The 12624-nt window shown below is 43.7% G+C and overlaps 1 protein-coding gene across 1 annotated transcript; it reads left to right on the top strand.

The window, feature by feature from the left end:
* The first annotated feature begins 3120 nt into the window (after positions 1 to 3120).
* LOC131203375 (neurophysin 1-like) lies at positions 3121 to 9445 on the top strand. Its single transcript, XM_058193520.1, has 3 exons — positions 3121 to 3240; positions 5032 to 5236; positions 9408 to 9445. The coding sequence occupies exons 1-3, from the start codon at positions 3121 to 3123 to the stop codon at positions 9443 to 9445; spliced, it is 363 nt and encodes a 120-aa protein (XP_058049503.1).
* The last annotated feature ends 3179 nt before the right edge of the window (positions 9446 to 12624 follow it).

The raw sequence follows: 12624 nt of genomic DNA on the forward strand, positions 1-12624 counted from the left end.
GCTCAGCTCCAGGAGCCAGAACTAGACCGGTCGGAGGACGTAATGAGGCCGTCATCCTCTGATTCCTCCCTTCCCCAGGCTACGCCTTCAGACCCAGCTGATAATAATAATCAAGCTTGGTTTGACCCGTGCTTCAGAAGATTAGAGAGGCGGCACCATCAAAAGGAAGGGTGGGGCAGGAGCCCCACCCCACAGGATATATAAGGAGCTTTCGGACTGCTCTCACTCCAGGGAAGCAAAAGTTTAGCTGAACCGTTTCAAAAAGAGCTGAAAGTCTTGCTCCGTGAGTCATTTGTTTGAACTTTGGCAGGCAGCTGCGATTTCTCTGCCAGGACTGATAAGAGCCATGAATCCACTGGCTGAAGGCCAGCTCGTGGGTCTGAAGTGGGGAAGGAGACAGAACACGCACGCAAATCCATGTGTGTGTGCCCGTACCCTCAAAATGCAATGCAACCACCCCCGTGGGTACGCCTTTGTGCCCCCACCCATGCGCCCTGGCCCCGTTTTGCTTTCCAGGTTGGTGTAGGAGGCTTTCCAGGCCCAATACGGGTTGCGGGGGGGGGGAGGGGGGGCTTGCACGGTGCCCCTGCACCCTGTTTTGGTTTCCAGGTTGCTTCAGGAGGCCTTCAAGGTGTGTGCATGCAAACCCCCAAAATGCAATGCGAGCGCCCCTGCGCATGCGCCCTGCCCTCTGAGCATGCACTGCAGAAACCTGAAGACCAGCTGTCTGGTGGGAAGCACGCGCACCTGTGTGGTGTAGCTGGGTTGAGGCAACGGTTGGCGTGCCAGGCGACATGGCTCCATGTGCCCGAAGCGGTTCGCCATCACGGCCCTATGCCATTCCGAATAAATGGTTGTCCAACCTTTTCTTGAAGAACCTCCAGTGATGAAGCACTCACGACTTCCGCAGTGAAACCGTTCCATTGTCAGGATTTTTTCCCCCCATAGTTCTATGGTTGCTTCTCTCCTTGAATAATTTCCATCCGTGACTTCTTTTCCTGCCTTCCGGTGCTTTGGAAAATAGGTTCACCACCCGCTCTTCTCTGTGACAGCCCCTCAAATATTGGAAGGCTGCTATCATGTCCGGTCTAATCCTTCTTTTTGTTAGGATGGACATACCTGACTAGACTGCACTGGCTACCTGTTGTTTTCCGGGTGCGCTTCAAGGTATTGGTTACCACCTTTAAAGCGCTCCATGGCTTAGGACCGGGCTACTTACGGGACCGTCTACTGCCGGCCTCTATCTCCCAGCGTCCGGTGCGTTCCCACAGAGAGGGACTCCTTAGGGTGCCGTCAGCCAAGCAATGCCGGCTGGCGGCTCCCAGGGGGAGGGCCTTCTCTGTGGGGGCTCCTACCCTGTGGAACGAGCTTCCCCTCGGGCTTCGACAACTACCTGACCTTCGGACCTTTCGCTGCGAACTTAAAACCTATTTATTTCGTATGGCTGGACTGGCCTGATTTTAAATTTTAAATTTAAATTTTAATTGAACTTTGATGGGTTTTAAATTTCTGTAATTTTATGGAGTGTAATGTTATTTTAAATTTTTTGGCAAATTTGAATCAGTTTTTTAAGGGTTGTTTTAATTATGGTGTATGTTTCTGTTTGTATTTTATTTGCCTGTTCACCGCCCTGAGTCCTTCGGGAGAAGGGCGGTATACAAATTAAAACATTATTATTATTATTATTATTATTATTATTATTATTATTATTATTATTATTATTATTATTATTATTATTATTATTATTATTAGAAAGTCAGCACCCTCTCCTAGGAAAATGAGATATTTTAAGAAATATTAAAAGGGCAGAATATTTCCCCTAAAAGGGAGGCAGAAACTCAGCCACCCACCCACCCATCTTTGTTAATGGGCCATTAAGGGCCAGTCTTCTTCTTCTTCTTCTTCTTCTTCTTCTTCTTCTTCTTCTTCTTCTTCTTCTTCTTCTTCTTCTTCTTCTTCTTCTTCTTCTTCTTATTATTATTATTATTATTATTATTATTATTATTATTATTATTATTATTATTATTATTATTATTATTATTATTATTATTATTATTATCCAACAGTCTATCCAGTCTGGGATGTAGCAAGCAGAAGAAAAAGCGAGCAGTCAAAGTCATCTGCTACAATCTCCTACCAGCCAATGGCTCCTTCAGCTTCAACCAAAACATCGCCAAGATACCCTTGCGGTCTACCTTGAGTTTGTATCTATTGTGTGCTCGTGTATTGTTGTGGTTGAAGTTGAAGGAGTCATTGACAGGTAAGACATTGTAGCAGATGACTTTTTATTTTTTTATTTTTTTATTTTTTATTTACATTTATATCCCGCCCTTCTCCGAAGACTCAGGGCGGCTTACACTATGTCAAGCAATAGTCTTCATCCTATTTGTATATTTATATACAAAGTCAACTTATTGCTCCCCCAACAATCTGGCTCCTCATTTTACCTACCTTATAAAGGATGGAAGGCTGAGTCAACCTTGGGCCTGGTGGGACTAGAACCTGCAGTAATTGCAGGCTGCTGCTGTTAATAACAGACTGCATTAGCAGCCTGAGCCACAGAGGCCCCTTCATGACTTTATGAGCTATGCTTAGGTCAGACCGAAGGCGGCGTAGTTGTAAGTTTTCTAAGCCCAGAATTTCAAGTCTGGTGGCATAAGGTATTTTGTTGCTCATAACCAACTCACTTAACACCTGTCTTGCCTAGCAACAGAAAATCTGGGCTGAATGATAGTTGAGGGTTACCGGTAACTGGTTTCCTCTATTGAGGACTCATGAAAGTTACGAAGAAAAATATCCAAGTTGCTCGTCAACCGATGACGTCTATGACTTCTGGAGTCTCGGTCCTCGCCTTCTCTTTCCCCCACTTTGGAGGCAAAAGGCACAACCGCAAATTGTCCATATTTGACTGACCTCACGCCTTCGACCTTGGCATATTAGATGAGACCTCTGGCATGGACAGCAATGACTTATGCTTTTTAAGAGATACGGACCACGCGGCTGGTGCCCTGCCTACGCAGATATCTCAGCAGTATAAATGCTGGTGGCTATCAAGAAGAAATCCAGATGAGATTTTTCTGGGCGATTCTACAAACAAGGCAACCAGCGGTAGTTGCCAAGATGTCTTACACCATGTTGACCTTCTGCTTATTTTCACTGCTGGCTTTTTCTTCCGCTTGCTACATCCAGAACTGTCCCATTGGAGGGAAGCGGTCCATTCTGGACATGGAAGTCAGAAAGGTAGGTAGCTGGGAAATTCGACGCAGAATTATGGGCACAGAGGTAGCCACGCTTCCGAATTGATGGATCGATCTCTGTCTTGGCTACCTCTGATATCTAAGAATAGCCTTGATAGCAGTGGTGAAATCTGAACCGGTTTATTGCCGGTTTTCCGGCTGTGCATGCATGCGCAGTGCGTACCACGCACCAAATGCAAGATGCGCACACATGCAGTGCACACCAAAAGGAGGCATGGGGTAGGTAGAACAGCGTGCAGGGGTGTGTGTGATCAGCTGGGCTGCGCAATCTTTTTTTTTTTACTTTTAAAAGCATTTTTTTACAACCGGCCGAATAGGTTGTAAAAAAATGCTTTTAAAAGTAAAAAAAAAAGGCTCTGATGATCAGGCAGTTCAGCTGGGATCATCAGAGCCTTTTTTTTAACCTTTTAAAAGCATTTTTTTTTTACAACCTATTCGGTCGACAAGTCTTAAAAGAGCCAAGCTTGCAAACCCCTGTCCTAGAATATTGTTACTCAGCTCAAATGTGTGAACATCTACTCCCCTGCAGATTGCAGACTGGCTGGCTGGGGAATTCTGGGAGTTGAAGTCCACACATTTGAAGTTGCTATGAAGTTGAGAAACACTGCTTTGGAACGACTTCAAGAAACCGGCACATCTGACCCTTTTCAGATATGATCTCTTGTTTTTAAAAGAACAACATGTTTTAAATTTGTGCTGCTTTAATGCCTCCGTTTTCTATTTAGACCAGCGTTCCTCAACCTTTCGGGCTTTACTGACTGGCAGGGGAGGGGGAGAGGGGATGGATCCGTGTGAGCAGCCAGCAAGTGCGCGCATGCACGCAGTTCCATTTGCACGAGTGGAGTGCCCGCACGCCCGCCGTTCACACAAATGGGAGCACATGCGTACGTGCTCGCCTGCTGCTTGCGCAAGTGGGGATGTGTGTGCGCACGCTTGCCACTGTTTAACACAGCCCGGTTGCAAACAGCTCATTGACCATTAGTGGCCCCGAGGTTGGGGACCCCTGATTTAGGCTAAACCCAGTGGTTCTCAACCCGTGGTCCGTGGATCCGTGGCAGGCCGTGATGTCATCACAGAAGGTCCGTAAAGGTTTGAAGAAATGTTATGATTTAAATATTAAACCGTGGCCATGACTACGACATGTGTCCACAAGGTATTTAGGGAGGGTCTATGGTGAAAAAAATGTTGAGAACCACTGTGTCGAGTTTGAACCACGTTTTGTTGTTGCAACCATTATTACTTTTCAGCTTGCCAACAAACCGGGGGGGGAGGGGGAAGGCTGAGATGGAATGCCGGCTCCAGACATCAAGAAGCTGAGCCGTGAGAGCCAAGGACACTTCAGCAGGTGTTTGCCTGAAAAGTCAAAGTTTTTCTCATATCAATACAAAGAGACACAATTGGACAATGTGACCTGCTCTAAAAGGGGGGAGGGAGGATCCTATATTTTAATTATTGTGCGAGTTTGCGCGGGAATTAGCTAGATCTGGTTTTGCCCTCGTCGGTGCTGAAATGATGTACTCAATAAAGTTTTGCATTTAGAGATTGGATCTTCTCAACTGTGCTTGCTTTGATTGAGTTCGTCTCAACCATGCTTGCTTCCAACGGTCAGCTGGAACGTTGACACACTGGGCTATATTATTTAAGTTCTATTTTGATCCTGCTGTGATAGTTTTCTGTAAGCTGCTGCCCGCAAGATGACAACGATGACATACACTAAATATTTATGTACTACATTATATTTACTAAACATTCGGGTGTTCGTGTTTCTCACTAGTGCATTTCCTGCGGACCTAGGAACAGAGGCCACTGCTTCGGGCCCAACATCTGTTGCGGGGAAGAGATCGGTTGCTTCTTCGGCACAGCAGAAACCTTGCGATGCCAAGAAGAAAATTTCCTCCCAACCCCTTGCGAATCTGGAAGGAAGCCGTGCGGGAACAACGGAGGGACATGTGCTGCCTCCAGCATTTGCTGCAATCACGGTGAGCGCATGCTAACCCTCTTCCGGAACAAAACCAAATAAAAGGTGGTCCTTGACTTAAGTCCGTCGCTGAGTCCGGAATTTTGATTGTACGTCATGACGGTCTTTAAGTGGACCGTTAAGTAAACAGGGCGTCTGATTTCATAACCTGTTTTGCAGCAGTCTTTAAGTGAAAGCGGCAGGCGTAAAGGGATCCCCACTGCTATCGGTAGTTTTCACAGGAAACCAGAAGCAAATGTCGGTTTCTGGCAAACCGTCAATCACGGTTATGTGACTGCGGGACACTGCGAATGGCTATAAATGGAGGCCAGCGGCCAAGCAGTGATTCCTTTAACAATTGTGGCAAGAACGGTCATAAAATGGGGCAAACCTCATTTAACAACTGTCTCACTTAGCAAGTTTGGACAATTGTGTCCATAAGTCGAGGACTGCTGTTAGTTGTGAAGTTGTGTCTGACCCATTGCGACCCCATGGACCATGTTCAGTGGTGGGATTCAAATAATTTAACAACCAGTTCTCTTCCCTAATGATTTCTTCCAACAACCAGTTCACCAAACTGCTCAGAAAGTTAACAACCGGTTCTCCCGAAGTGGTGAGAACTGGCTGAATCCCACCACTGGCCATGTTCCTCCAGGCCTTCCTGTCCTGTACCATCCTCTGGAGTCCATTGAAGCTCCCGCCGACTGCTTCAGTGACTCCATCCAGCCACCTCCTTCTCTGCCGTCCCGTTCTTATTTTGCCCTCCATCGTTCCCAGCATTTGGCGCTTCTCCAGTGAGAAAGTCGAGGACTATCTGTAGCCAAAAATTGCCCTACAGGCTATTTTTTTTCTTTTCAAGTTTTCATTTCCATTTCAGCTCCCACGTCAATGGGAGTGTGTCAATGGCACACGTCGCCCATTCCTCTTCCGGGTTTCTGGCGCGCATGTGCAAGCGACGAACAGCTGGCATTCATGTGTGCAATGCGCAGGAGCATGTGTACTGGCCAGCTGATCGTCATGCGAGCATGCGCGCCAGTAACCAGAAGACTAGCTGGCTAGTGCGCACGCATGCGACAGAAACCAGGAGTTCATTTTCCGGAGCGTGTGCCCCCGGGGCAATTCCTCTTCCGAGTTGTGGCCCAGACAAGCGCAGGCGTGCTCTCTTTTAAAAACTCAGTGCCAAAAAGGTTCGGCATCACTGCTATATAGCCTCTAAAAAAATAGCATCATTTTCCTACAAGTTATTAATGGACACTAAAGGGCACTAAAAAAAAAAGAGAGAGATGCGGTGGCTCAGGGGCTAGGACATTGAGCTTGTCGATCGAAAGTCGGCAGCTCAGCGGTTCGAATCCCTAGTGCTGCCATGTAACGGGGTGAGCTCCAGTGACTTGTCCCAGCTTCTGCCAACCTAGCAGTTTCGAAAGCACGTAAAAATGCAAGTAGAAAAAATAGGGACCACCTTTGGTGGGAAGGTAACAGCGTTCCGTGCGCCTTTGGCGTTGAGTCATGCCGGCCACATGACCACGGAGACGTCTTTGGACAGCGCTGGCTCTTCGGCTTTGAAACGGAGATGAGCAGCGCCTCCTAGAGTCGGCAACGACTAGCACGTATGTACCTTTACCTTTAAAGGGCAAAAATGCCTACTAACAGACAAAGCAGAATAATCTGAGCTGGAAGGGACCTTGCAGATCTTCAGAGAATATCCCAGCATACCATGGTTAGGCTGGGACAAGCCAATGGTTGATCCATTGAGATCGGAACGTTTTTAAAAAAAAAACAAAAACAAAAATTGAATGTTTAAGAAAGATACAATTTCTGAAGGCATAAATGCCATCTATGCTTTGATGTCTTTATGGATTGTATAAATTGATCCTTAACAAAGACGATTAGGGGACTGGAGGCTAAATATAAAGAACAGTTGCCGGAATCGGGTATGTCTAGTTTAATGAAAAGAAGGACTAGGGGTGACATGAGAGCAGTCTTCCAATATTTGAGGGGCTGCCCCAAAGAAGAGGGGTTGGTCAATCTATTCTCCAAAGCATCTGAGGGCAGGATAAGAAGCAACGGATGGGAACTAATCTAGGAGAGAAGCAACCTGGAATTAAGGAGAAATTTCCTGGCAGTTAGAACAATTAACCAATGGAACAGCCTGCCAACAGAAGTTGTGGCTGCTCCATCACTGGAGGTTTTTAAGGAGAGATTGAACAACCATTTGTCTGAAATGCCATAGGGTTTCTTGCCTGAGCAGGGGGTTGGACTAGAAGACCTCCAAGGTCCCTTCCAACTCTGTTATTCTAGTCTAGTCTAGTCTAGTCTAGTCTAGTCTAGTCTATTCAAGTTGCATTTGGCTATAGTCAAAAGGAGGAATGGACAGTAAATTTAGTCTGCTGTAAACACATGTCAAATCAGTGCTTCTTAACCTGAACAGAATAACAGAGTTGGAAGGGACCTTGGAGGTCTTCTAGTCCAACCCCCTGCCTAAGCAGGAGACCCCCTACCATTTCAGACAAGTGACTGTCCAGTCTCTCCTTAAAAAAACTCCAGTGATGGAACACCAACGATGTCTGGTGGGAAGCTGTTCCACTGATTAATTATTTGCGCTGTTAGGAAATTTCTCCTTAGTTCTAAGTTGCTTCTCTTCTTAATTAGTTTCCACCCATTGCTTCTTGTCCTGCCCTCAGGTGCTTTGCAGAATAGCTTGACTCCCTCTTCTTTGTGGCAACCCCTGAGATATTGGAAGACTGCTATCATGTCTCCCCTGGTCCTTCTTTTCACTAGACTAGACCTACCCAGTTCCTGCAACCGTTCTTCATATATTTTAGCCTCCAGTCCCCTCATCATCTTTGCTTTTACTGTATTCGGTTTTATCATTATTATTATTATTCCTTGATCCAGTACTGTACCTAACCTACCTCTGTGCTGGCCTAATATCAAACCTGGTAGAGAGCAAGGACCTTGCTTGATACAGATAAGCAAAAGTGGGAAAACATATTTTCATGTCTAAAATAAGATAATCAGGCATTTGGGAGCAGCTTCCTCCCTGGTTTAGTAGAGTCTAAGAAGTGGGAAAAAGTTCCACATCAAATTTGCAAAAGTTTGTGATTATAGCCCATCTCAATAAAAGTGATTTTAATCTTCCTGTGAAGTTGATTTAGAATAGAATTTTTTATTGGCCAAGTGTGATTGGAAACACAAGGAATTTGTCTTGGTGCATATGCTCTCAGTGTACATAAAAGAAAAGATACGTTCATCAAGGTACAACATTTACAACACAATTGATGGGCAATATATCAATATAAATCATAAGGATTGCCAGCAACAAGTTATAGTCATACAGTCATAAGTGGAAAGAGATTGGTGATGGGAACTATGAAACGATTAATAGTAGTGCAGATTCAGTAAATAGTCTGACAGTGTTGAGGGAATTATTTGTTTAGCAGAGTGATGGCCTTCGGGAAAAAGCTGTTCTTGTGTCTAGTTGTTCTGGTGTGCAGTGCTCTATAGCGTCGTTTTGAGGGTAGGAGTTGAAACAGTTTATGTCCAGGATGCGAGGGATCTGCAAATATTTTCACGGCCCTCTTCTTGATTCGTGCAGTATACAGGTCCTCAATGGAAGGCAGGTTGGTAGCAATTATTTTTTCTGCAGTTCTAATTATCCTCCGAAGTCTGTGTTTTTCTTGTTGGGTTGCAGAACCGAACCAGATAGTTATAGAGGTGCAAATGACAGACTCAATAATTTCCTTATCTGGTTTACCTACTGGGCAGAGAAAGTTATATTTGCTATGGTCTCATATCTAATCTAACCAGTGGTGGGATTCAATTTTGTTTTTTTACTACCGGTTCTGTGGGCATGGCTCGATGGGCGTAGCAGGAAAGGATACTGTAAAATTTCCATTCCCTCCCCACTCCAGGGGAAGGTTACTGCAAAATCCCCATTTCCTCCCGATCAGCTGGGACTCGGGAGGCAGAAAATAGATGGTGGCGGGGCCAGTCAGCGATGGTATTTACTGGTTCTCCGAACTACTCAAAGTTTCCGCTACTGGTTCTCCAGAACCTGCTGAATACCATCTCTGAATCTAACCTGTAATTCTACAGGTCCCAAAGACACAGCTAATCCTAAATGAAAATTTTCCACTTGAACTCTGCTGTTGGTATTTGCTTCTTTACCGTTGCTTTTTTTTTGGTTTTTCCAGAGGGCTGCATGGTTGATTCCATATGTGATCAAGAATGAGAAGACTCAAGGAACAACACTGCGAAAACAATTTTAGATTATGAACTGGTAGATAATACCAAACTGATGCGACAGATGGTTCTGAAATGTTTGCCGGAAGCCTGCAATTCATACATTTGTGCAAAATAAAAGTTGAACAGCCATTAACATCCACAGTGTGTGTTCTCTTAGCTTTCCAATAATCAATAGAAGCCCTTCTTGAGGGAGATGGGTGGTTAAATGAATGAATGAATGAATGAATGAATGAATCAATCAATCAATCAATTTATACATGTATATTTAAGGACCAATTAGGCTGGTAATGTTGCAGCAATAATGAGACCCAGATCTCAGAATCAAAGGTGGTTGTATTTTATTTGCGCAAACAAAATAGGTTCAGATCAATACCAACATCTGAACAGTTTCCTTGCGGACAAACAAGCCCTTATATACTTCACAAAAGTAGAAAAAACACACAGAAATACAGCATATCAGCATTACTTGGTTCTTGCTTCTTGTTGCTGGGCTAAAGCAGCTAAAATTGCTTGCTCTCCCCTTCTCTCCAGGATGCGGTTACAGGTTTCCTGCAAGAAATGTCTCAATGCTTGCAAAACTTGCAGAATTGAAATTTGACATTTTCTAATCTCTGTTATCTAAAGAACAATCTGTTTTTGACCGACTTTTTCACTCTGCTTCAGTAAGGAGTGAGAAAATGAAATGTATTTATTTTTTTTACTGGCTGGGTTTGCTCCAAACAACCCAAGCACGGCAGAACCGTGTTAAAAATTCAGATCAAACAATGAAAAAATAGTAACATTTTAATCTTTCACACGTAGCCTGTGTCGGATGTAATCAAGGGTTCTTTAACAAATATTTCAAAAGCTAAATTAGAGGTTGCTTATTTGATTGCAAGAAGAAACTATTCCACACCTTAGGCTTGCAAGACCTACCGTTTGAATATGGGTAGTCCTCGATTAATGACCACCACGAAATTTCCCTTGCTAAGGGAGGCAGTTGCTAAGTGAATTGTGCTTCGTTTTACCTTTTTCTGTCACAGCTGTTAAGAAAATAATTGAAACTACTAAGTGAATCGTGCGGTCATTAAGCGAATCTGGCTCCTTCCATTGACTCAGCTTGTTGGAAACCAGCGGGGAATGTTACAAATGGTGATCACATGACCCCAGGACCGGACAGTGCAATTGTCATAAATACATGGGGATTATGGGAAGGGCAAGGGATTGTGGGAGATGTAGTCCAACGTCGTATCTGATGGCTGTCACCTAGCTGAAGGATCGAATAAAGACAAGGTAGGTGCTTCCTCCTTCGGACAAGCAGAGAGGGGCTCATCTGATGCCACGTCTATATCTATATGGGGCTTAATATGGCCACTTTCTAGGTTGGGGCATTGGAAATAAAAGAATCACACAGGCTGGTTTAGGCAGAAAAATCCAGGTCCAGTTCCAAGTCGGGAGAAAGGCGCTGGGAATAAAACGGAGGCTGATTGGAAAGAAGGCTCCTGTTCATTGATGAGCAGAACCAACAACAGCATATAGTTCTGGGGCAGCCAACCAACTGGTTGAATGAGAGGACGGATCTTTATAGGTTTTCACAGTTTTATGCAAAGCTCATGATTTTCTCAACGCTCTGAAACAACGGACACTTCTATGTACACTGCGAGCATATGCACCAAAGACAAATTCCTTGTGTGTCCAATCACATTTGGCCAATAAAGAATTCTATTCTATTCTATTCTATTCTTCCTCCTTTCCCTAATTCCTTCCTTCCTTCCTGTCACTTTTTCCCTAGCTCATTCCTCCCTTCCTTTCTTCTTTTCCCTTCCCCCCACTCCCTAATTCCTTCTTTCCTTCCTTCCTGTCCCTTTCTCCCTAGCTCATTCCTCTCTTCCTTTCTTCTTTTCCCTTCCCCCCTCCCTCCTTCTCCCTCCCTAATTCCTTCCTTCCTTCCTTCCTTCCTTCCTTCCTTCCTTCCTTCCTTCCTGTCCCTTTCTCCCTAGCTCATTCCTCTCTTCCTTTCTTCTTTTCCTTCCCCCACCCTCCCTCCTTCTCTCCCTCCCTAATTCCTTCCTTCCTTCCTCCTTCCTTGCTTCCTTCCTGTCCCTTTTTCCCTAGCTCATTCTTCCCTCCCTTTCTTTTCCCTTCTTCCCCTCCCTCCCTAATTCCTTCCTTCCTTCCTTCCTTCCTGTCCCTTTCTCCCTAGCTCATTCCTCCCTCCCTTTCTTCTTTTCCCTTATGAGTCTTGACGAATGTATCTTTTCTTTTATGTACACAGAGAGCCTATGCACCAAAGACAAATTCCTTGTGTGTCCAATCACACTTGGCCAATAAAGAATTCTATTCCATTCCATTCCATTCCGTTCTTCTTTCTGCCTTCATTCTATTCTATTCTATTCCATTCCATTCCATTCTTCTTTCTGCCTCTATTCTATTCTATTCTATTCTATTCTATTCTATTCTATTCTATTCTATTCCATTCTTCTTTCTGCCTTTATTCTATTCTATTCTATTCTATTCTATTCTATTCTATTCTATTCTATTCTATTCTATTCTATTCTATTCCATTCCATTCCATTCTTCTTTCTGCCTTTATTCTATTCTATTCTATTCTATTCTATTCTATTCTATTCTATTCTATTCCATTCCATTCCATTCCATTCTTCTTTCTGCCTTTATTCTATCCTATTCTATTCTATTCTATTCTATTCCATTCCATTCTTCTTTCTGCCTTTATTCTATCCTATTCTATTCTATTCTATTCTATTCCATTCCATTCCATTCTTCTTTCTGCCTTTATTCTATTCTATTCTATTCTATTCTATTCTATTCTATTCTATTCCATTCCATTCTTCTTTCTGCCTTTATTCTATTCTATTCTATTCTATTCCATTCCATTCTTCTTTCTGCCTCTATTCTATTCTATTCTATTCTATTCTATTCTATTCTATTCTATTCTATTCTATTCCATTCCATTCTTCTTTCTGCCTCTATTCTATTCTATTCTATTCTATTCTATTCTATTCTATTCTTCTTTCTGCCTTTATTCTATTCTATTCTATTCCATTCTTCTTTCTGCCTCTATTCTATTCTATTCTATTCTTCTTTCTGCCTTTATTCTATTCTATTCTATTCTATTCCATTCCATTCCATTCCATTCTTCTTTCTGCCTCTATTCTATTCTATTCT

This window comes from Ahaetulla prasina, chromosome 8 (genome assembly GCF_028640845.1).
Source record: "Ahaetulla prasina isolate Xishuangbanna chromosome 8, ASM2864084v1, whole genome shotgun sequence".
Taxonomy (NCBI): Eukaryota; Metazoa; Chordata; class Lepidosauria; order Squamata; family Colubridae; genus Ahaetulla; species Ahaetulla prasina.

Excerpts from the sequence above, each read along its gene's own strand:
- LOC131203375 (XM_058193520.1), top strand. The coding sequence starts at position 3,121 with ATGTCTTACACCATGTTGACCTTCTGCTTATTTTCACTGCTGGCTTTT. Across the intron at positions 3,241-5,031 it reads TGGACATGGAAGTCAGAAAG|TGCATTTCCTGCGGACCTAG; the intron begins GTAGGTAGCTGG and ends GTTTCTCACTAG. Across the intron at positions 5,237-9,407 it reads CAGCATTTGCTGCAATCACG|AGGGCTGCATGGTTGATTCC; the intron begins GTGAGCGCATGC and ends TGGTTTTTCCAG.